This window comes from Nerophis lumbriciformis, linkage group LG37 (genome assembly GCF_033978685.3).
Source record: "Nerophis lumbriciformis linkage group LG37, RoL_Nlum_v2.1, whole genome shotgun sequence".
NCBI lineage: Eukaryota > Metazoa > Chordata > Actinopteri > Syngnathiformes > Syngnathidae > Nerophis > Nerophis lumbriciformis.
This window is the reverse complement of record NC_084584.2, coordinates 10312612-10336435: the sequence shown is the minus strand read 5'-3', so window position 1 is coordinate 10336435 and position 23824 is coordinate 10312612. Positions and strand designations below refer to the sequence as shown.

The following is a 23824-nucleotide window of genomic DNA, read 5'->3' as shown; positions in this document are numbered from 1 at the left end:
TTAGCATGTTAGCAAGTTTTTAAGCTGGTACCGAGTGTCTGAATCCGTGAGTTTTAGGTGTAACTGTACAAAAAGAGCTACAGAGCTAGCCTAAAACAGTAGCATGTTTACATAAGAATGCTAACACTTAGCATGTGTGCCAACGATAGCATGATAACAGCCAGCATGTTTCATTTACCAAGTTATATGACCCCAAAGCTCCTTGAATACATGCAGCGCTAAATTTGACCAGTAGAGGGCAATGACGGGTTTAATTGTGATAAGTCCCATACGTGTTTTTTATTTATTTATATACACGTAAACATTTGTAGTTTATTGTGCGAATGTATTAACACAAAAACCTTCTATTTTATTTAGTTTTACGTATTTTTTTTAATGTAAAATACACAACGGACGTTATTATTGTGTAGCGGGATGTTAAAATGTAATGTTAGCATGTAGCTAAGATAGCTATGCTAATGCTGCTAACGTAGCATGAGGTTAAAATGTAATGTTAGTATGAAGTTCATATAGTTATGCTAATGTTGCTAACCTAGCGGGATGTTAAAATGTAATGTTAGCATGTAGCTAAGATAGCTATGCTAATGCTGCTAACGTAGCATGATGTTAAAATGTAATGTTAGCATGTAGCTAAGATAGCCATGCTATTGCTGCTAATATAGCATGATGTTAAAATGTAAGGTTAATATGAAGCTCATATAGTTATGCTAATGTTGGTAACCTAGCGGGATGTTAAAATGTAATGTTAGCATGAAGCTCATATAGTTATGCTAATGTTGTTAACCTAGCGGGATGTTAAAATGTAATGTTAGCATGAAGCTCATATAGTTGTGCTAATGTTGCTAACCTAGCGGGATGTTAAAATGTAATGTTAGTATGAAGCTCATATAGTTATGCTAATGTTGCTAACCTAGCGGGATGTTAAAATGTAATGTTAGCATGTAGCTAAGATAGCTATGCTAATGCTGCTAACATAGCATGATGTTAAAATGTAATGTTAGTATGAAGCTCATATAGTTATGCTAATGTTGCTAACCTAGCGGGATGTTAAAATGTAATGTTAGCATGTAGCTAAGATAGCTATGCTAATGCTGCTAACGTAGCATAATGTTAAAATGTAATGTTAGTATGAAGCTCATATAGTTATGCTAATGTTGCTAACCTAGCGGGATGTTAAAATGTAATGTTATTTTCGGTCTGACAAAAGAAGGACAAAGCGTGAAAAAAATAAAAAATTAAATGAGGAAGGGAAATAATTCCAAAGAAGGAACATCAATCCTCGACAAGACCTCTGGAGTTTCTGTTCCTTCATGCTGTGTAACATGTATTTGCCACTTCTTTTTTTGACTGTTCACACTTGAAAAAGAGACGGTAACGTTAATCTCAATGTGTGTGTGTCAGTTACACACTTGTAAATATCGATTTAGACCCGACTAAAGCAGTTAGTTTAATTTCAAGATATGTTTAAAAGTCTTTCATACATAACAGCGCCAACTTTTTAAAGCCACTTAGCATTCTCTTGCTTGCTAGAAGATTCTAGCTCCCTAATTCTGTTCACTTTTGATTCCTCGAGTTCCCTAGTTAATATGTACTGTTTCACGGCTGCTATTAGTCTATCATTGTGTTGTGTAACATGTACAAACCCCGTTTCCATATGAGTTGGGAAATTGTGTTAGATGTAAATATAAACGGAATACAATGATTTGCAAATCATTTTCAAGCCATATTCAATTGAATATGCTACAAAGACAACATATTTGATGTTCAAACTCATAAACTTTTTTTTTTTGCAAATAATCATTAACTTTAGAATTTGATGCCAGCAACACGTGACAGAGAAGTTGGGAAAGGTGGCAATAAATACTGATAAAGTTGAGGAATGCTCATCAAACACTTATTTGGAACATCCCACAGGTGTGCAAGCTAATTGGGAACAGGTGGGTGCCATGATTGGGTATAAAAGTAGATTCCATGAAATGCTCAGTCATTCACAAACAAGGATGGAGCGAGGGTCACCACTTTGTCAACAAATGCCTGAGCAAATTGTTGAACAGTTTAAGAAAAACCTTTCTCAACCAGCTATTGCAAGGAATTTAGGGATTTCACCATCTACGGTCTGTAATATCATCAAAGGGTTCAGAGAATCTGTAGAAATCACTGCACGTAATCAGCTAAGCCCGTGACCTTCGATCCCTCAGGCTGTACTGCATCAACAAGCGACATCAGTGTGTAAAGGATATCACCACATGGGCTCAGGAACACTTAAAAAACCCACTGTCAGTAACTACAGTTGGTCGCTACATCTGTAAGTGCGAGTTAAAACTCTCCTATGCAAGGCGAAAACCGTTTATCAACAACACCCAGAAACGCCGTCGGCTTCGCTGGGCCTGAGCTCATCTAAGATGGACTGATCCAAAGTGGAAAAGTGTTCTGTGGTCTGACGAGTCCACATTTCAAATTGTTTTTGGAAACTGTGGACGTCGTGTCCTCCGGACCAAAGAAAAAAAGAACCATCCGGATTGTTCTAGGCGCAAAGTGTAAAAGCCAGCATGTGTGATGGTATGGGGGTGTATTAGTGCCCAAGACATGGGTAACTTACACATCTGTGAAGGCGCCATTAATGCTGAAAGGTACACACAGGTTTTGGAGCAACATATGTTGCCATCCAAGCAACGTTACCATGGACGCCCCTGCTTATTTCAGCAAGACAATGCCAAGCCACGTGTTACATCAACGTGGCTTCATAGTAAAAGAGTGCGGGTACTAGACTGGCCTACCTGTAGTCCAGACCTGTCTCCCATTGAAAATGTGTGGAGCATTATGAAGCCTAAAACGGAGACCCCCGGACTGTTGAACAACTTAAGCTGTACATCAAGCAAGAATGGGAAAGAATTCCACCTGAGAAGCTTCAAAAATGTGTCTCCTCAGTTCCCAAACGTTTACTGAGTGTTGTTAAAAGGAAAGGCCATGTAACACAGTGGTGAACATGCCCTTTCCCAACTACTTTGGCACGTGTTGCAGCCATGAAATTCTAAGTTCATTATTATTTGCAAAAAAAAAATAAAGTTTATGAGTTTGAACATCAAATATGTTGTCTTTGTAGCATATTCAACTGAATATGGGTTGAAAAGGATTTGCAAATCATTGTATTCCGTTTATATTTACATCTAACACAATTTCCCAACTCATATGGAAACGGGGTTTGTATTTGCCACTTCTTTTTGACTGTTCATACTTGAAGAAGAGACGGTAACGTTAATTTCAATGTGTGTGTGTCAGTTACACAATTGTAAATATCAATTTAGACCCGACTAAAGCAGTGTTGCTTCAAAATGTTAATTTCAAGATATGTTTAAAAGTCTTTCATACACAACAGTGCCGACTTTTAAAAGCCACTTAGCATTCTCCTGCTTGCTAGAAGAAGCTAATTCTGTTCACTTTTGATTCCTTGAGTTCCCTAGTTAATATGTACTGTTTCACGGCTGCTATTAGTCTATCATTGTGTTGTATTCGTTGCAGAGTTGTGTAACATGTATTTGCCACTTCTTGTCATTTTGAGATACCGTATTTTTCGGACTATAAGTCGCAGTTTTTTTCATAGTTTGGCCGGGGGTGCGACTTATACTCAGGAGCGACTTATGTGTGAAATGATTAACACATTATCGTAAAATATCAAATAATATTATTTATCTCATTCACGTAAGAGACTAGATCAGGGGTCGGCAACCCGCGGCTCTAGTGCGGCTCTTTAGCGCCGCCCTAGTGGCTCTCTGGAGCTTTTTCAGAAATGTATGAAAAATGGAAAAAGATGAGGGGGGAAAACAATCTATTTTTTGTTTTAATATGGTTTCTGTAGGAGGACAAACATGACACAAACCTCCCTAATTGTTATAAAGCACACTGTTTATATTAAACATGCTTCACTTATTCGAGTATTTGGCGAGCGCCGTTTTGTCCTACTAATTTTGGCGGTCCTTGAACTCACCGTAGTTTGTTTCCATGTATAACTTTCTAGGACGTGTTTTATGCCACTTCTTTTTCTGTCTCATTTTGTCCACCAAACTTTTAAGGTTGTGCATGAAAGGTGAGTTTTGTTGATGTTATTGACTTGTTGGAGTGCTAATCGGGCATATTTGGTCACTGCATGACTGCAAGCTAATCGATGCTAACATGCTATTTAGGCTAGCTATATGTACATATTGCATAATTATGCCTCATTTGTAGCTATATTTGAGCTCATTTAGTTTCCTTTAAGTCATCTCAATTCAATTTATATCTCATGACACACTATCTGTATGTAATATGGCTTTTCATTTGTTGCGGCTCCAGACAGTTTTGTTTTTGTATTTTTGGTCCAATATGGCTCTTTCAACATTTTGGGTTGCCGACCTCTGATGTAAACAAACTAAGGTGAGTTCAAGGACCGCCAAAATTAGTAGGACAAAACGGCGCTCGCCAAATACTCGAATCAGTGAAGCATGTTTAATATAAACAGTGTGATTTATAACAATTAGGAAGGTTTGTGTCATGTTTGTCTTCCTACAGAAACCATATTAAAACAAAAAATATATTTTTTCCACCTCATCTTTTTCTATTTTTCATACATTTTTGAAAAAGAGCCACTAGGGCGGCGCCAAAGAGCCGCATGCGGCTCTCGAGCTGCGGGTTGCCGACCCCCGGACTAGATGTATAAGATTTCATGGGATTTAGCGATTAGGAGTGACAGATTGTTTGGTAAACGTATAGCATGTTCTATATGTTATAGTTATTTGAATGACTCTTACCATAATATGTTACGTTAACATACCAGTTGGTTATTTATGCCTCATATAACGTACACTTATTCAGCCTGTTGTTCACTATTCTTTATTTATTTTAAATTGCCTTTCAAATGTCTATTCTTGCTGTTGGCTTTTATCAAATACATTTCCCCCAAAAATTAGACTTATACTCCAGTGCGACTTATATATGTTTTTTTCCTTCTTTATTATGCATTTTCAGCAGGTGCGACTTATACTCAGAAAAATACGGTATGTACTTAACTCTGACAGTGTACAATCGGAACCACGTGGACCCACCAGTGTCGGAGTCACAGACCTTGTAAGGGTCAGTTCAGACCGCCCTAAAGGAACCCTCGCTGGGGGCGGGAAGCTTGTAGTCTTCGACTTATCGTGTTGCCTTCAGGTACGCTCCGACCGAGAACAACCCGTCGAAGTGGTTGTTCAGGAGGTCAGGAGGACACAGGCGTTGACAGGTGGTCCTCAGACATGCCCGCTTGGGTCCTCAGCTGCTCCCGTGACGAGTGGCGTCTCATTAAAGCGGCGCTCGCGGGCCCGCCTTTGTTGTCATTAAGGCGTTGGAAGTGTAGTCGAGGATTAACCGCTTTGCCCCTTCCTGGATAAAGCCGTTATGGCGCCGTCTGAACTGCGTCGCGTGCAGCGCGCTATTGTTTCCCCGCCAAATCCCGAGAATCCCCATCGCCACTTTAGCTCAAACAACAACATTAACTGCGCGAACAAAAGTGTTGGGACAGCTCCAGGAAGGGACGAGTGACACACACGTTTTCCTTCTCGTGTAAATTAGTGGCGCCCCCTGCAGGTTGTGTTAAACATGCTGATTAAGACATTCTAGCGTACCTGTGATACATTTTAATACATGTTAGTATACATTTAATACATATATAATACATGTTAGTATACATGTAATACATATATAAGACATGTTAGTATACATGTAATACATGTTATTATGCATGTAATACATATATAAGACATGTTAGTATACATGTAATACATGTTATTATGCATGTAATACATATATAAGACATGTTAGTATACATGTAACTAGGGATGATGTTTGATAATTATCGAGTTCGAGCCTATTATCGAATCCTCTTATCGAGTCCAGATAGGTTGTTGTATATGGGAAAAAAACACACACAATATTTGGTTCAACAAAAGCTCACTATTATTTTATAAGAAAAAAATAAAATAAAATACTGTAAATAAATAAATATTGACTGTTACCCAACTAAAAAAATAAAATAAATAAATATTGATTGTTGTTACCCAAAGTATATTAAGTGGGATTTTTCAGAAAAACAAATATATACAGTAACACAAAAAGAACCTGTCTCTGTGATCACTATAGGTGCATAAATAATAATATAGTGTTAAATAAAATCAGTCCCTTGGGCACAAAACTGAAAATAATACAGCTCTCCAAAAAGTGCACTTCTGCTGCTATTGGAACATACTAACTACACACACTATGACACTAAGAAATCAACAATTCTTCTTCCAAAAAATTAGCATGTCTGCTTTTTCAGGATCAAGTCTGACCCTCTCTTCGCTAATCATGTCGCCAACGGTGGAAAAAACTATAGTGGCCTCAACAACGGGAACCGGTTCTCAAAAAGGATTTGAGTCCATGGAATCGGTTCTTTTCTTATCGAACAACCGGGAGAACCGGTTTCGAACATCATCCCTACATGTAATACATATATAAGACATGTTAGTATACATGTAATACATATATAAGACATGTTAGTATACATGTAATACATATATAAGACATGCTAGTATACATGTAATACATATATAAGACATGTTAGTATACATGTAATACATATATAAGACATGTTAGTATACATGTAACTAGGGATGATGTTTGATAAGAAATTATCGTGTTCGAGCCCATTATCGAATCCTCTTATCGAACCGATTTCTTATCGATTCTCTTATCGAGTCCAAATAGGTTGTTGTATATGGAAAAAAAAAACAATATTTGGTTTAGCAAAAGCTCACTTTTATTTTATAAGAAAAAATAAAATAAAACAAATAAATAAATATTGACTGTTACCCCTCTAAAAAAAAGAAAAAAAAAAAAAAAATATTGACTGTTGTTACCCAAAGTATATTAAGTGGGATTTTTCAGAAAAACAAATATATACAGTAACACAAAAACAACCTGTCTCTGTGATCACTATAGGTGTATAAATAATAAGATAGTGTTAAATAAAATCAGTCCCTTGGGCACACAACTGAAAATAATACAGCTCTCCAAAAAGTGCACTTCTGCTGCTATTGGAACATACTAACTACACACACTATGACACTAAGAAATCAACAATTCTTCTTCCGAAAAATTAGCATGTCTGCTTTTACCAAAAGTATTAAAGGAATGGCTAAATCAGGCTAGAATGAAGGTTTTAGAATGGCCTTCCCAAAGTCCTGACTTAAATGTGTGGACAATGCTGAAGAAACAAGTCCATGTCAGAAAACCAACACATTTGTTTTTCGACCAACATAAATACTTGTCATTTCCTGGTGACTCAGCTCAACACTGAAGGTACAGTCTGTGTTCATCATAGAGCGCGGTGAGAGAAATGTCAAGTCAGTCAGACTTTAGTGAATGCCCCCCCTCTACCTCAAAGAACTACTCACCCCCAAATCCTCCGCTCCGGACAGGCTAACCTCCTCCAACCTCCGAGGACAAAGCTACGAACAATGGGAGACCGCTCCCAGTCTGTGGAACGCTCTCCCTGACCACCTGAGGCACCACAGACTGTGGATGCTTTTAAAAAAAGCTTAAAACCCCCCTTTTTTTTTTCTTTTTTTTTTTTTAGATATATGCAAACTAGTTCTAGCTATTTGGCTGTTCTAGTTTTTATTTGTATTTATTTTGTATTATCTTTTTTTTTTAATACACTGTAGCACTTTGAGGTTGTTTACTCAATGTAAAGTGCTTTTTACAAATAAAATCTATTATTATTATTATTATTATTAGTGTTTATTAGGGTTCTTCCAACCTTTGTGTACCGCCTCTGTGCACGCAGGGGACGCCATCGCCCAGCTGACGGACGTAGGCCGGGCGGCGCCCGACGCCCATGTGACGGTGTTCAGCGACCGCACGGGCATGGTGAAGGCCGCCCGCCTGCTCCTCTCGTCCGTCACCAAAGTCCTGGTGCTGGCCGACCGCATCGTCATCAAGCAGATCGTCGCCTCACGCAACAAGGTGACGCACAAAATATTCACTTGACTTATTCTTCAGTTCATTTTTTTCAAACATTTTAAGCTCGATTTCCTCATAACATTATAACAACACATGTATAAAATAATATTAATTTAAATATTAAATATATTATATTATTTTGTAATCATTACATTACATTGGATAACTAAACAAAAATAATATACTTTATTATTTTGTAATCATTACATTACATTGGATAACTAAACAAAAATAATATACTTTATTATTTTGGTCCTGTATTGCTTATTTTGTCTGTGCTTATCCAACACATTACAATTACATGGGACTATTTTGCCTTGGATCTACATACATATATATATATATATGTCTTAATAAGGTTATCCAAAAAATAGTGCTCGATACCGTAGTAGAGCGCAATATATGTATGTGTGGGAAAAAAATCACAAGACTATTTCATCTCTACAGGCCTGTTTCATGAGGGGGGGTACCCTCAATCATCAGGAGATTTTAATGGGAGCATTTGCATACCATGGTTTATATAGGGCACAGAGTGGGTGGGTACAGGCTGGCCTAGGGGCGTGGTGATTGGCTCATGTGTTACCTAGGAGGTGTTTCCGTCTATGGCGGAATGTTGTTACAATTTCGCTGCGCTTGTTGAGGGATGACAGGTCTGGACGGTAAATAATAAACAGTTTCTCTTTCAAGCATAGGTTGCATCTTTTATTACCACTATTGTAAGGTGTGCTGGATGCAAGAATTTGCCATGTTATTGAATATTCAACATTATTGTCTTTGAGGTGATTGCCCTGATTGCCCTCTCAACGGGGGGTGCTTACAAACATCAGTTGTCTACCAATCTAAGGTAATACGCAAGGACATTAACACATCCGACACATATGTAGGATTAACCGAGGGAGAATTCAAAACCAGATGGAACAATCACAAGGCTTCTTTCAGGAACAAAAACCTGCGAAATACCACAGAACTCAGCAAACACATTTGGGACCTCAAAGACAATAATGTTGAATATTCAATAACATGGCAAATTCTTGCATCCAGCACACCTTACAATAGTGGTAATAAAAGATGCAACCTATGCTTGAAAGAGAAACTGTTTATTATTTACCGTCCAGACCTGTCATCCCTCAACAAGCGCAGCGAAATTGTAACAACATGCCGCCATAGACGGAAACACCTCCTAGGTAACACATGAGCCAATCACCACGCCCCTACGCCAGCCTGTACCCCCACCCACTCTGTGCCCTATATAAACCATGGTATGCGAATGCTCCCATTAAAATCTCGTGATGATTGAGGGTACCCCCCCTCATGAAACAGGCCTGTAGAGATGAAATAGTCTTTTGATTTTTTTCCCACACACATATATATATATATATATATATATATATATATATATATATAATTCCACTTCAAAAATGTGTCTCCTCAGTTCCCAAACCTTTACTGAATGTTGTTAAAATGAAAGGCCATGTAACACAGTGGTAAAAATGCCCCTGTAACAACTTTTTTTGCAATGTGTTGCTTCCATTAAATTCTAAGTTAAGGATTATTTGCCAAAAATAACAAAGTTTTCCAGTGTGAACATGAAATATCTTGTCTTTGCAGTCTATTCAATTGAATATAAGTTGAAAAGGATTTGTTGTATTCTCTTTTTATTTACCATTTACACAACATGACAACTTCACTGCTTTTTTTTTTACTGTATGTTGATTGAGCCAAGCACGCAAGATTTATTAACTTATACATGAAAAATTATACATTTAGACCCCTAAAACATGTTTAAAATATATATTTTTTAAATACAACAAAAATGTGCAGGTTTTTAGTATTTTTGGGAGAATTTATCAAAATTAGCTTTAATTTTTTTAGTTTATTTTTTTGTTTTTCTATTTTAAACTAAGGAGCACAGGCTTTATTTATTTATACTTAACAAACACAACATTTTAACCCCAAGAACATCTTTAAAGTATATTTTTGAAAATATTGCAAACATTTTTTGTATTTTGTTTACTTTTTTAAAATTAGTTTTTCTGTTCTTTTTTTTTTACTGTATGTTGACTGAGCCAGGCATGCAAGCTCTATTTCCTTACACATAACAAATTATACATTTTTGACCCCTAAACATGTTTAAAATATATGTTCAAAAATACAAAAATGTACAGGTTTTTAGTATTTTGGAGAGAACTCATAAAACTTTGCTTTTTTTTTTCTTTTTTTTTCTATTTTAAACTAACTCGACCAGGCGCACAGGCTTTATTTATTTACACATAAACAAAACATTTCAACCCCTAAAACATATTAAAAATATATTTTTTAAATTCATGCGATAATTTACAGATTGTTTACATTTTATGGGTAGTTTTAAAAAAAAGTTTTACTTTTTAAAATGTGTTTTCCTTTTTTCTTTTATTTTACTGTATATTGACTGAGCCATGCAGGCATGCAAGCTGTATTAACTTACACATAACAAATTATACATTTTGACCCCTAAAACATGTTAAAAATATATTTTTTAAAATACAACAAAATTGTACAGGTTTTTAGTGTTTTGGGGAGAATTGAATAAAATTAGCCTTTTTTTGTTGTTGATATTTTTGTTATTTTATTTTAAACTAAGTGAGCCAGGCTTTAGACTTAGACTTAAACATGCTAAAGATTTAACTAAAAAAAAAAATAAAAAATAGAAACATTTTCAGATTTTGGATATTTTGGAGGGAATTTATTTGAATTTACTTTTTTATATATTATATATGATTATTTTAATTACTTACATGAGATTGCAATTACAAAACGGAGTTTTCTTCATGCTAAAACATGTTTTTAAAATATATTTTAAAAAATACAACAAAAATTTGCAGGTTTTTAGTATTTTGGGGAGAATTTATCAAAATTAGCTTTTATTTTTTAGTTTATCTATTTTAAACCAAGGCACTAGGCTTTATTTATTTACACATAACAAACACATTCAACCAGTAAAACATCTTAAAATATATATTTTAAAAATTCATGCGAAAATGTACAGATTGTTTATATTTTATAGGTAGTTAAAAAAAAAAAAAAGGTTTTACTTTTTTAAAATTTGTTTTCCTTTTTTCTTTTATTTTACATTGACTGAGCCAGACATGCAAGCTTTATTAACTTACACATGACAAATGATACATTTTGACCCCTAAAACATATTTAAAATATATATTTTTTAAATACAACAAAATTGTACAGGTTTTTAGTATTTTGGGGAGAATTTAATACGATTTGCCTTTTTTGGTTGTTGATATTTTTGTTCTATTATTTTAAACTAAGTGAGGCAGGCTTTAGACTTAGACTTAAACATGCCAAAGATTTATCCTAAAAAAAAAAAATACAAACATTTCCAGATTTTGGAGGGAATTTATTTGAATTTACTTTTTTAAATATTATTTATGTTTATTTTATTTACTTGCATGAAATTGCAATTACAAAACAGGGCTTTCTTCATGCTAATATTCTCGCCTCATGAAGTGAAATCCTCATTTTGGTGATGCATTTGTTTGAATATACTGTAGAATGGAGAAACAAAAATGGATGTCAAGCATATTTATTTATCTTTTTAAAAAGTGACCTGCAGCTTTTTATCCACTACAAGGTGAGCTGGCTGTGAAGAAGAGAGCCAGTGCGATGAGGACGCAGATTAATCACGACTGGGAAGCTTGGTTTTGGACGTCTGTCTGTCCTCCATTAGCAGCAAACACAATTACGTCCGACCTCTCTGTGTCGTGTTGTGTTGTGTGTGCACAAAAGCTGCTGTGTTAGCGAGCGCTCTCTGACTGTGCAGCTTTGTGACAAAAAACAACAACACAGCACCTAAGAGATGCTTCATTTGCAGCTTTTATTTTTGGCCGTTTGAGGACAACATCCTGGCTCAAGTCCCTTTAGGTCACCACACAGGAAAACTGGGTCATATTTCAACATTGTTCCTAACTAAAGTGCAATAAGTGTTTGACAACTCGTTACATGTAAAAGTTCATATTTGAATAATGATTTGGGGTGCATGAGAAACTGGAAAGGAAAACATAGCTCTCTTTGATCAAGTCAGAGACCCTGACGTCGAATTAAATGGATTTACTTATGCATTTAGACTATCATTAATGAATATTTAAACAAATATTATAATACTATCATATTTATTTAATTTACTGTTGTTATTAAAAACATTAATAATAATAATAATACATTAAATGTATTTTCTTTAATTCATCATTATTACAGTTATTTTTTTCTAAATAAAAATTACTATTTAATGTATTATTATACTGTCTATAATACTAAATTAAATATATTATTTATTTAAATGGAAGGAAATAAACATATTTATTTAATTCATTATTATAAATATTAAATATTAATTTTAATATTTATGGGGAAAAATTATATTTAGTTATATCTATTAAAAAATTAATTATGAAAATAATACATCAAATAAATATTGTATTTATATAATTTACATTAATAATTTATACATTAAAGCTATTTTCTTTAATTTATCATTATTAGTTATTGTTTTCTAAATAAAAGTATTTATTATATTTTTTACAATACTAAATTAAATATAATATTTATTTAAACTAAATGAATTTTTTTTTAAATTTATTCATTATTATAATGATTCAATATTCATTTTAATATTTATGAAACAAATTATTTGTATTTAGTTATATTTATGAAAAAAATATTATAATATAATACATCAAATATATTTATATAATTTGCATTAATAATAATACATTAAATCTATTTTATTTAATTGATCATTATTACTTATTTTTTTCTAAATAAAAATATTTATGTAATTTATTATAATATTTTTTATAATACTAAATTAAATATTTATTTAAACTAAAGAAATAAATACATTATTATTTACATTATTATTATTTACATTGTTATGCATCATTATTATAATGATTAAATATAAATTTTAATGTTTATGAAACAAATATTTTATATTTAGTTATATTTATGAAAAAATTATTATAGTATAATACATCAAATGAATATTATATTTATATAATTTATTAATATAACTATTAAATAATATATTTATTTGATTTATTTTTATAATTATTTGTTCATACACATTTCATCATATTGTATGAAAATAATTATAATAAGAATAAATTAAATACATATATATGTATTAATTTATTATTATAACTATTTTTTAAATGTTCATTGATAATATTGTGTAAATGCATACATCTTTTCAATTAAATGCCAGGGTCTCTAAGTGTATTATAATATTTTTTTTAAATAATAAATCAAATTAATATATTTATTTAATTGATTATTAATATTATGATTATTTTAAAAGCAATATTTCAAATAGTATTTATGTATGTACAAAATACATTTTAAAAAAGCCTCCCATTAGTGTTTCCTGCACATTGAGTGGCATTCTAGCATCTTTCTGATCATACGCTGCCCCCTGTTGGTCTGGAGTGTCAATGCCACAAAATGTGACCTTTTTTTTTTTTTAAAGTCCCACAAACTCCACCCAATAAGTCAGCAGGTAACCATGATGCCTTAGTGGTTTTATTCCGAAGAGCTGGATGAGGCGAGAGTGGACCGTTGCTAGGCAACAGCAGCATTTGAGGTGTTCGTAATCTATAAGAATCCTTCCAAATTGGTCTGACGCCACATACAGGTATGATGATATCGGTACCCGCCACTCGACTGACCGTATCGCCATGCCACACCTTCCTCTCGGCAGGTCCTGGTGACCCTGGACCACCTGGAGCGCGTCAGCACCTTCCAGGAGTTTGTGCAGATCTTCAGCCAGTTTGGCAACGAGATGGTGGAGTTTGCTCACCTGACCGGAGACAGACAGAACGTGAGTGGCATGCTGACAGCAAATCTGTTTGACGTGACGCTCTTCTCGGAACAAATGCAGAAATGTTGGTCATGACGGCAGTTTTTGTGGCCTGTAATGCATACTTGCCAACCTTGACACCTCCGATTTCGGGAGGTGGGGGCGTGGTCGGGGGTGGGGCAGGGCGTGGTTGAGGGCGTGGTTAAGAGGGGAGGAGTATATTGACAGCTAGAATTCACCAAGTCAAGTATTTCATACATACATACATATATATATATATATATATATATATACATCCTGAAAATATGCAAATAAAACTGTGTTTAGATAATTGATACGTCAAACTTGCATAAATAAATATTAAGGAATATAACATAACTTGGCTTCTGAGAGTTTCAAAATGTAATGAATAAAATGCTAAAGTTGTTGATAAACAAACAATTATTTTAATAATTAAATATGGTCATTTTAAATGAATTATTATGATCATTTAAAATTAATTATTTCAAATATGTTTATTTTAATGTATAATTCTAATGCCTGGATGTAATAAGGAGTCAGAAAAAATACAAATAAAAATACAATTAATTTTGATGTTTTTAGCAAAATATAGTAAAAATGTATTTAGTTATTTAAAAAAAATAATTAATAAATATATTTATTTGTAGGTAAGATAAACATAATAATACAATTTATCTCTAGTCTGGATGATTTATTTCTTGTCACCCAGTCGTCCTCCCATCGAAAAAAGGCTGTCCTCACTCAGGTCCGCATGGAGCTGGAGGGGGCGTGGCCTCCAGCTCCGGCTGAAAATCAGGAGATTTTCGGGAGAATATTTGTCCCGGGAGGTTTTCGGGAGAGGCGCTGAATTTCGGGAGTCTCCCGGAAAATTCGGGAGGGTTGGCAATTATGCTGTAATGTTCCTTCTGGAGGGGGGGAACTATGTGAGCAAAAGATCTAGTGCAATTATTTTCTGTTACATCCCGTGCCCCGTATATTATGTAAATGTTTATATATTATGTATATGTATATATACTGTGTGTATGTATATATTTATATTTATTTATACTGTATGTATGTATATATATATATATATATATATATATATATATATATATATATATATATATATATATATATATATATATATATATATATATATATACACATACTGTGTGTATATATGTATACGTATTTATATATGTTTATGTGTATGTATATATGTAACTATGTGTATATATGTATATATATTTATATGTGTATATACTATATATATATATATATATATATATATACTGTGTGTGTGTATATATATATATTAGGGCTGGGCGATATATCGATATACTCGATATATCGCGGGTTTGCCTCTGTGCGATATAGAAAATGATTATATCGTGATATGGTGATATTGGAGTATACGTTCTCACGCAGTTGCTTTTAGCTGCGGGAATTACACTACATGCTCTACTCGCTCTTTCTTGCCTCTCCTTCTCACAGGGGCGTAAAACAAGCCCACCTTCTTACATACGTCACATATTGTCAGGCGTGTAGCGTCATACGCCCTCGCCCAGCAGAGAGGTAGCAGCATGGTAACGTTAGCTGAGGCTGATCACAAATGGAGGAAGAACAATCAATGCCCCAAAAATACAGCACGGGGTCCATCATCTGGCGGTAGTTTGGCTTCAAGCGGGAAGATATTCAGCAGACAACAGTAATATGCAAAGTATGCAGCAGAAGCGATGCTACAAAAGGTAGCAGCCAACGTTCCCTCTAAGGTGCGAGCCTGTGCAATTGCGCACTGCTCAAGCGTCCTCTGCGCACAGCAAATATATGCCGCGCACCAAATCAAATCCCATCTGAATTCTAAACAAAATAAACACATTTATTGTGTGTCATTTTGCAATACAACTCTGAGTGACAGTGACAACAAGCGGCCCTAACGGTGTTCGTCAACACCGTTCAATTGAACACCATTCAATTATTGTAACGTCTATAGCAGGGGTGCTCACACTTTTTCTGCAGGCGAGCTACTTTTCAATTGATCAAGTCGTGGGGATCTACCTCATTCATATATATCATTTATATTTACTTATTTATGAAATATATGTTTTTGTTAACAAGTTAAAGGTGTTAATGCAAGCATGTTTAACACATATAGTTAATATTGTTAACAAATTAAAGGTGTTTAATGATAATACAAGTATGTTTAATACATATAGTTAATATTGTTAACAAGTTAAAGGTGTTTAATGATAATACAAGCATATTTAACACATAGTTAATATTGTTAATACGTTAAAGGTGTTTAAAGATAATACAAGCATGTTTAACACATATAGATTCCCTTCTTTCATGAAGACAAGAATATAAGTTGGTGTATTACCTGATTCTGATGACTTGCATTGATTGGAATCAGACAGTGGTGCTGATAATGTCCGCATTTTCGAATGGAGGAGAAAAAAAGTCCTCCTTTCTGTCCAATACCACATGAAAGTGGTTGGTTTTTGGCATCTTATTTGTCCAGCTTCCGTACTCCTTTGTATACACTTTACAAGAAATACATTGTCGGCAAACTCCGTAGCTTGCTAGCTTGTGCACGCCAGCTTTCTGAGACTCTTATTTTGTTAGCGCAACTGTGCAACTGTGCAGTCGGTCTTTGGAGTTTTGACGACAGGTACGGCGCCAGAGTCTGTTGAAATAAAGTGTTTCTCGCCTTCCAGTCGGTAATTTTAATGAGCTGGCAGCAGCCAGCGTCATCTCAGAAGACCCTCGGGTGCCGTGAATGTCAATCAAGTGACGAAAGTGACGTCATAGTGAAGATTTATGATCGCTCATTTTTAGGACTATTTTTTTAATGCCTGGCTGGTGATCGACTGACACACCCTCCGAGATCGACCGGTAGCTCGCGATCGACGTAATGAGCACCCCTGGTCTATCGAGATGCTTCGAGGACAGGAATTATATCGATCACTTTATTGAGCAAAACTGTTTATATTGGGCCATAACCACACCAAAAACATGAGTAAAAAACTTCTATCTGGAAAAACTAGTCATTTTCTGCCGTACAAACCAACTTGTCATCTGTCACCAATACGCATAGCACTAAGCCACTGGTGCGTTTATGGCCACACAAAAAGTCGGACAACTCAAACACCACACAAAGTTACACTATGACTCCTCAGTCATACGTGTGCTTATTCTACTGTCATTTATTATTAATGTTAATTTATTTATATTAATCAAGGAATGCTGTTACTAGAGAAAGTTACAGGAATGCACACTTCATCCTATGCTTACATCTCATTGTGCAACATGAGGATGTTTAAATGTGATCTCTGAAAGGGGTACACATGATTTCCAAAGCAGGACCCCCACCCAGACATATTGTACAATACTAATCCCAAGATTTATTTTATTTTCATTACAAGTGGGCCAAATCACTAATATTAGAAAATAATCTCATGAAAATGACTCCTCTCCTTTGAGTGTTATTATAAAAGATTGGTTTGAGACAGGTGTGATGTTGCTCACATGTGCTCCACTGAATTCTCAGGGAGTTTTTGTGTTTGCTCAGACACATGAACAATTAGAGGGAACATTGGTAGCAGCACTACTAATTTGTTCTTTCATTTAAAAAGTCACCCGCGAGAGAATGAAGAGTGCTTGAAACTCCGCACGTCAACATCTCCGGCCGGTGCCACACCCAAAAAAATGCCGAAACAACCTGCGCTGACAAATGAGCCTGACGTCTTCCATTTGCAGATCAACACCGTATGATAAACATAGTCACAAACACAAGGAGATAACGTCCGCAGTAACTTATTACATAGCGGAGGACATGGCCCCATAAACATCATCTATGCAACATTTTGACCAGAGAACCAACATTACATGTTATGTAGACCACAAGGAAGTGTTTTACATTTAGAAAAATAAGAATAATATGACTCCTTTAATGCGCCCTATTATCTGCATCAAGTGTTCATTCAAAGCTAAGGCAAAATATCGAGATATATATCGTATATGGCCTAAAAATATCGAGATATTAATAAAAGCCAATATCGCCCAGCCCTAATATATATATATATACTGTATGAGTGTGTATATGTATATTATGTAAATGTTTATATACTATGTATATGTATATACACTGTGTATATTATATAGATATATACTGTGTGTATGTATATATTTATTTATATATATATATATAAACTGTGTATACATGTATACATATTTATATATGTTTATATGTATGTATATATGTAACTGTGTATATATGTATATATATTTATATGTATATATATATATATTAGAGATGCGCGGATAGGCAATTATTTCATCCGCAACCGCATCAGAAAGTCGTCAACCATCCGCAATCCACCCGATCTAACATTTGATCAGAACCGCATCCGCCCGCACCCGCCCGTTGTTATATATCTAATATAGACGATGCAAGGCATTAGTGAGGTTATAAAGCTTTTGCCTGTTAAAGAAAAGAGACTGATCCAATGCAGCATTCGCGTGCCACGCTGTCACGACCCAGATGCACACCAGTGCTCAATCATATGGGAGCCGCGCTGAGCGCACCTCCAAGCGCGTCTCGCTGTCGGCGACGGCCGGGTATATGGGCCCGACGCTCCAGCGCCATCCATTTTCAGGGCTAGTTGATTCGGCAGGTGGGTTGTTACACACTCCTTAGCGGGTTCCGACTTCCATGGCCACCGTCCTAGCTGCTGTCTATATCAACCAGGGTGAGCCCCACCCCTTTCGTGAGCGCACTGCGCGCGGAGTGACCCCTGTTACGCGCCCCCGGCAACAGGGGTGGCGGGCAGGTAAGCTGCGCGGGCGGAGCGCGCGGAGTGACCCCTGTTACGAGCCCCCGGCCACGGGGGTGGCGGGCAGGTAAGCTGCTTACCTGCTGCGCGTGACGCCGGCCGCGGCAGGGTGTCGGTGCAGTGGGCGCGGTGGTGACCCTGGACGTGCGTCGGGCCCTTCTCGCGGATCGCCTCAGCTACGGCTCCCGGTGGGGCCCTCTCGGGGGAAGGGGCCTCGGTCCCGGACCCCGGCGAGGCGTCGGGGGCCTTCTCCGCTCCGTAAAAGTGTCCATCTCTTTTTTTTTTTCTTCTGTTGTGGCATATGCTGCAGGTGCCTGCTCGTTTTTCGTATGTGGGTAACAACATTTAACTATGTATATATATTTCCGAATTGGTTTAACTGCCACCCGCCTGAATCTATTTAAAATCTAATTTTTTTAAATTTCAATCGCCCGACCCGACCCGACCCGACCCGCTGATAAAATCTAATTTTTTAAAATTGAATCCGCCCGATTCGCGGATAATCCGCGGACTCCGCGGTTGTGCCCGCAAACCGCGCATCTCTAATATATATACTGTGTGTGTATATATATATATGCATACATATATATATATATATATACTGTATGAGTGTATATATGTATATTATGTAAATGTTTATATATTATGTATATGTATATATACTGTGTATATTATATGGATATATACTGTGTGTATGTACAGTATATATTTATAGATATATACTGTGCGTATATATCATATATATTATGTGTACCGTATTTTCCGCACCATAAGCCGCCCTGGGTTATAAGCCGCGCCTTCAATGAACGGCATATTTCAAAACTTTGTCCACCTATAAGCCGCCCCGTGTTATAAGCCGCATCTAACTGCGCTAAAGGGAATGTCAAAAAAACAGTCAGATAGGTCAGTCAAACTTTAATAATATATTAAAAACCAGCGTTCTAACAACTCTGTTCACTCCCAAAATGTACGGTAATGTGCAAATGTGCAATCAATAAGCATCAATAACTTAATGTTGCTCGAACGTTAATGTCACAACACACAAAATAAACATAACGCTCACTTTCTGAAGTTATTCTTCATTCATAAATCCCTCGAATTCTTCTCCTTCGGTGTCCGAATTAAAAAGTTGGGCGAATACGGGATCCAAAATGGCCGGCTCCGTCTCGTCGCAGTTCTGTGAATCCTGCCTTCCGGAAAGCTCGGACCACAGTTGTGACCGAAATATCCGCCCAGGCATTTACGATCCACTGGCAGATGTTGGCGTATGTCGTCCGGCGCTGTCTCCCTGTCTTAGTGAAGGTGTGTTCGCCTTCGGTCATCCATTGTTCCCACGCCGTTCGCAGTCGTGCTTTAAATGCCCTGTTGACACCAATATCGAGCGGTTGGAGTTCTTTGGTTAAATATTGCCTTAAGTTTAAATTCTGCGTTATACGCGTGTCGCTTAGTAGGAGCCATTTTGTGGTCTTTACAGATGTAAACACACAAATGAAATGAAACGCAATATCCGGGGGCTTCTTCTTCTATGGGGGCGGGTGGTTGCTTACAGTAGAAGAAGAAGCGCTTCCTCTTCTATGGGGGCGGGTGCTTACCTTGGCGGTTGCTTACCATAGAAGAAGAAGCGCTTCCTCTTCTACGGGGAAAAAAGATGGCGGCTGTTTACCGTAGTTGCGAGACCGAAACTTTATGAAAATAAATATTTATATTAATCCATATATAAGGCGCACCGGGTTATAAGCCGCACTGTCAGCTTTTGTGAAAATTTGTGGTTTTTAGGTGCGGCTAATAGTGCGGAAAATACGGTATGTATTATCTATATTTGTATATATGTGAATATGTATGTATGTACAGTGTTTGTGTGTATAATATACAGTATATACATGTGTACATATGTATGTATATATGTGTGTATGATATATATATATGTGTACATATGTATGTATGTGTATATATATATATATATATATATATATATATATACATATATATATATATACATTTTTATATATATATATATATATATATATATATACATTTATATATATATATATATATATATATATATATATATATATATATATATATATATATATATATATATATATATATCAGTGACGTGCAGTCACTAGAGGCAGGTGAGGCAGGGCCTCACCTGCCATCATGGAAAGAAAAAAAAATGTAAAAAGAAAAAAAAATTATTAAATTGTTATATGTTTGCAGTGATTATACTATAAAGTTATTTTCCATTTAACTTCACCAGTTTTAGATTATTTTTATTCAAAATCGCTGAATTTTCACATTTGCCGTTCAAATACTGAGAAGAGACGGTGTGGTGAACAGCAGCCAGTTGAGGCACGTCACTCAGTGCCTCAACATGGACGGACTCGGCTAACTGCTGGCCTGCTGTGCAGTGAGACCGTATTGCTATATGAATTATATTATACATTTCTATAGTTTAGTTAGCTGAGGTATATAATGTACAGTGTATTTTGTCAACAACTGTATGTGTGTGTAACGTATTTCTTGTGCTGAGCGATCATAAAAGACGCACTGGCTGAGGCTCGCCTCCTGCACCCCCGCCGTAGAATTGTTATATCAACTAAAGCCCACACTTAAACTTTCCACGTGCAAGATTGAATCTATTTAAAAAATGTATTTCATAAGAAGCCAAAAAGTGCAAAAACAATAATGTTGGTGTTGGAGGAGTTGTAAATGACTGCAGGGCCACAACATTAGGTACACCTGCAGACTGCAGGTGTATCTAATTCACAACTCCTCCAACACGAACATTATTGTTTTTGCACTTTTTGGCTTCTTATTAAATAACTTTTGTAACCTATTTTTATGGGCTTTCCTCTTTGTGATGTTAAGTTCCTGTTATGCGCTGTTATACAGTATATGCCTTGAGCTCTTATTTTGAAGGCGCTAAGAGCGGAAGTGACGACACGTTGGAGTGGAGCGGAAGTTTTTGAAAGAAGGTAAATAAAGTGGTCCTCGTGTAAACTGGAGCCTCCGTGTTTGTTATTTTGTAGTTTCATACAGTATAGGCGACATTTATAAACCCTCGGTTACACTTTTTTAAATAGATTCAATCTTGCACGTGGAAAGTTGAAGTGAGGGCTTTAGTTGTGGACTTCATTTCTAAGTAAAGGGAAGACCATAATAACGTTTTTTTTTAATTAAATGTGCTTTTTTGTGTGCTACAGTTTGTATGTGTAAAGTTAAAGTTAAGTTAAAGTACCAATGATTGTCACACACACACTAGGTGTGGTGAAATTTGTCCTCTGCATTTGACCCATCCCCTTGATCACCCCCTGGGAGGTGAGGGGAGCAGTGGGCAGCAGCGGCGCCGCGCCCGGGAATAATTGTTGGTGATTTAACCCCCAATTCCAAGCCTTGATGCTGAGTGCCAAGCAGGGAAGAATGCTGGTATGAGCTTTTAAACATAACCCGTTAACTGCTGCCAATCAAATGGTGAATAAGATACTCTTTAGGGTTCATATGTTTGTAAATCTGACTGTGATGAAGTCAGTGCCTCACCAGTCATCAACCTCACCGCACGTCACTGATATATACACATACATACATATATATATATATATGTGTACATATGTATGTATGTATGTGTGTATATATACACAAGCATCATCCGCCTCTTGAGAGAAGCTTCAGTCTTCATCTTTTGCTGCCAAGTGAGCACACACACAGGAACTAATGAGGGATAATTACGTCGTCTTTTGTGAGACAACTTTATATCTCTCTTTTGGCCCTTTGCTTTTTGGAGCATATTGTTCACATTGTGATGTCCTCCTATTTTTATGACTGTTATTACCTCTTCATCATTTCACACGGCCACTTTTGGACGTCCACAAGAGGTGGAAGAAGTTGGAGGAGAGCCACTATTGACCATCTGGTGTGTGTGTGTGTGTGTGTGTGCTTGTATTTCTACCCTTCTTGAGACATGAAGAAGGAAAAGTATCTTCCATATGAGGAGGTGTGAACAAGTGATGACATAAATCATGGTCTAATAGAGAGCCAAATACTAGAGTCCGTGAACATTGCTCCAAAGTCAGGTTTTGTTGTTGGTTTAATGTGCATACAGAAGTAAACATTGACAGGTGCAAAGGCAGCAATATAAGATGAAACAAGAGGGCAGCTAAAGAAGGACTTCCCTATTTATCCCCGAAAACATATGAAATAACAAGTGTGTGTAAACATTTGAAGTGCTCCCCCTGTGGCCAACATATGAAATAACAAGTGTGTGTAAGAAATGGAAATGCGCCCACTTTGGCCAAAACTAATTGAAAAAAATAAAATAAACATTTGTCCCCGTCTTAGAAGTATGCCAACGCTTCTTATGTTAGCATGCTAACGTTAGCATGTTAACATTTTATGCTAGCATTTTAGCTAGTTTTGTATAATTGAACCTAAAAATCATGTTTTTTGATGATTGACACCACATTGAAAATATGCTAACTTTTCCCATGGCATCATGCTAACGTTAACACGCTAAGGTTTTATGCTAGGATTTTCGCTAATTTCATTTGTTTAGACCTAAAAATCATGGCTTTTGATACTTGTCTTCTTTTAAGAATTATGCCAACTCTTCCTATATTAGCATGCTAATGTTAGCATGTTAACATTTTATGCAAGCGTTTTTGCTAAATTTGTATAATCGAACCTAAAAAATCATGGTTTTTGATACTTGCCGCCACCAACATATGAAATAACAAGTGTGTGTAAGAAATTTAAATGCACGCCCTTTGGCCAAAATGAATTGAAAAATAATAAAATAAATATTTGTCCCCATCTTAGAAGTATGCCAACGCTTCCTATGTTAGCATGCTAACATTAGCATGATAACAGTTTTTGCTAGCATTTTAGCTAATTTTGTATAATTGAACCTAAAAATCATTTTTTTTGATGATTGACACAACATTGAAAATATGCTAACTTTTCCCATGGCATCATGCTAACGTATACAGGCTAAGGTTTTATGCTAGGATTTTCGCTAATTTCGTTTATTTAGACCTAAAAATCATGGCTTTTGATACTTTTGATACTTGTTCCCTTATAAGAATTATGCCAACTCTTCCTATGTTAGCATGCTAATGTTAGCATGTTA

At 35.9% G+C, this 23824-nt stretch overlaps 1 protein-coding gene across 2 annotated transcripts in view; it reads left to right on the top strand.

The window, feature by feature from the left end:
* Positions 1 to 23824, top strand: part of ctnnal1 (catenin (cadherin-associated protein), alpha-like 1) — a 134745-nt gene that overhangs the window by 86710 nt on the left and 24211 nt on the right. For both annotated transcript variants that reach the window (XM_061931204.2, XM_061931203.2), the window contains exons 3-4: positions 7838 to 8016; positions 13763 to 13882. In XM_061931204.2, the coding sequence (XP_061787188.1) occupies positions 7838 to 8016; positions 13763 to 13882 (299 nt within the window). The remainder of the gene's footprint in view (positions 1 to 7837; positions 8017 to 13762; positions 13883 to 23824) is intronic.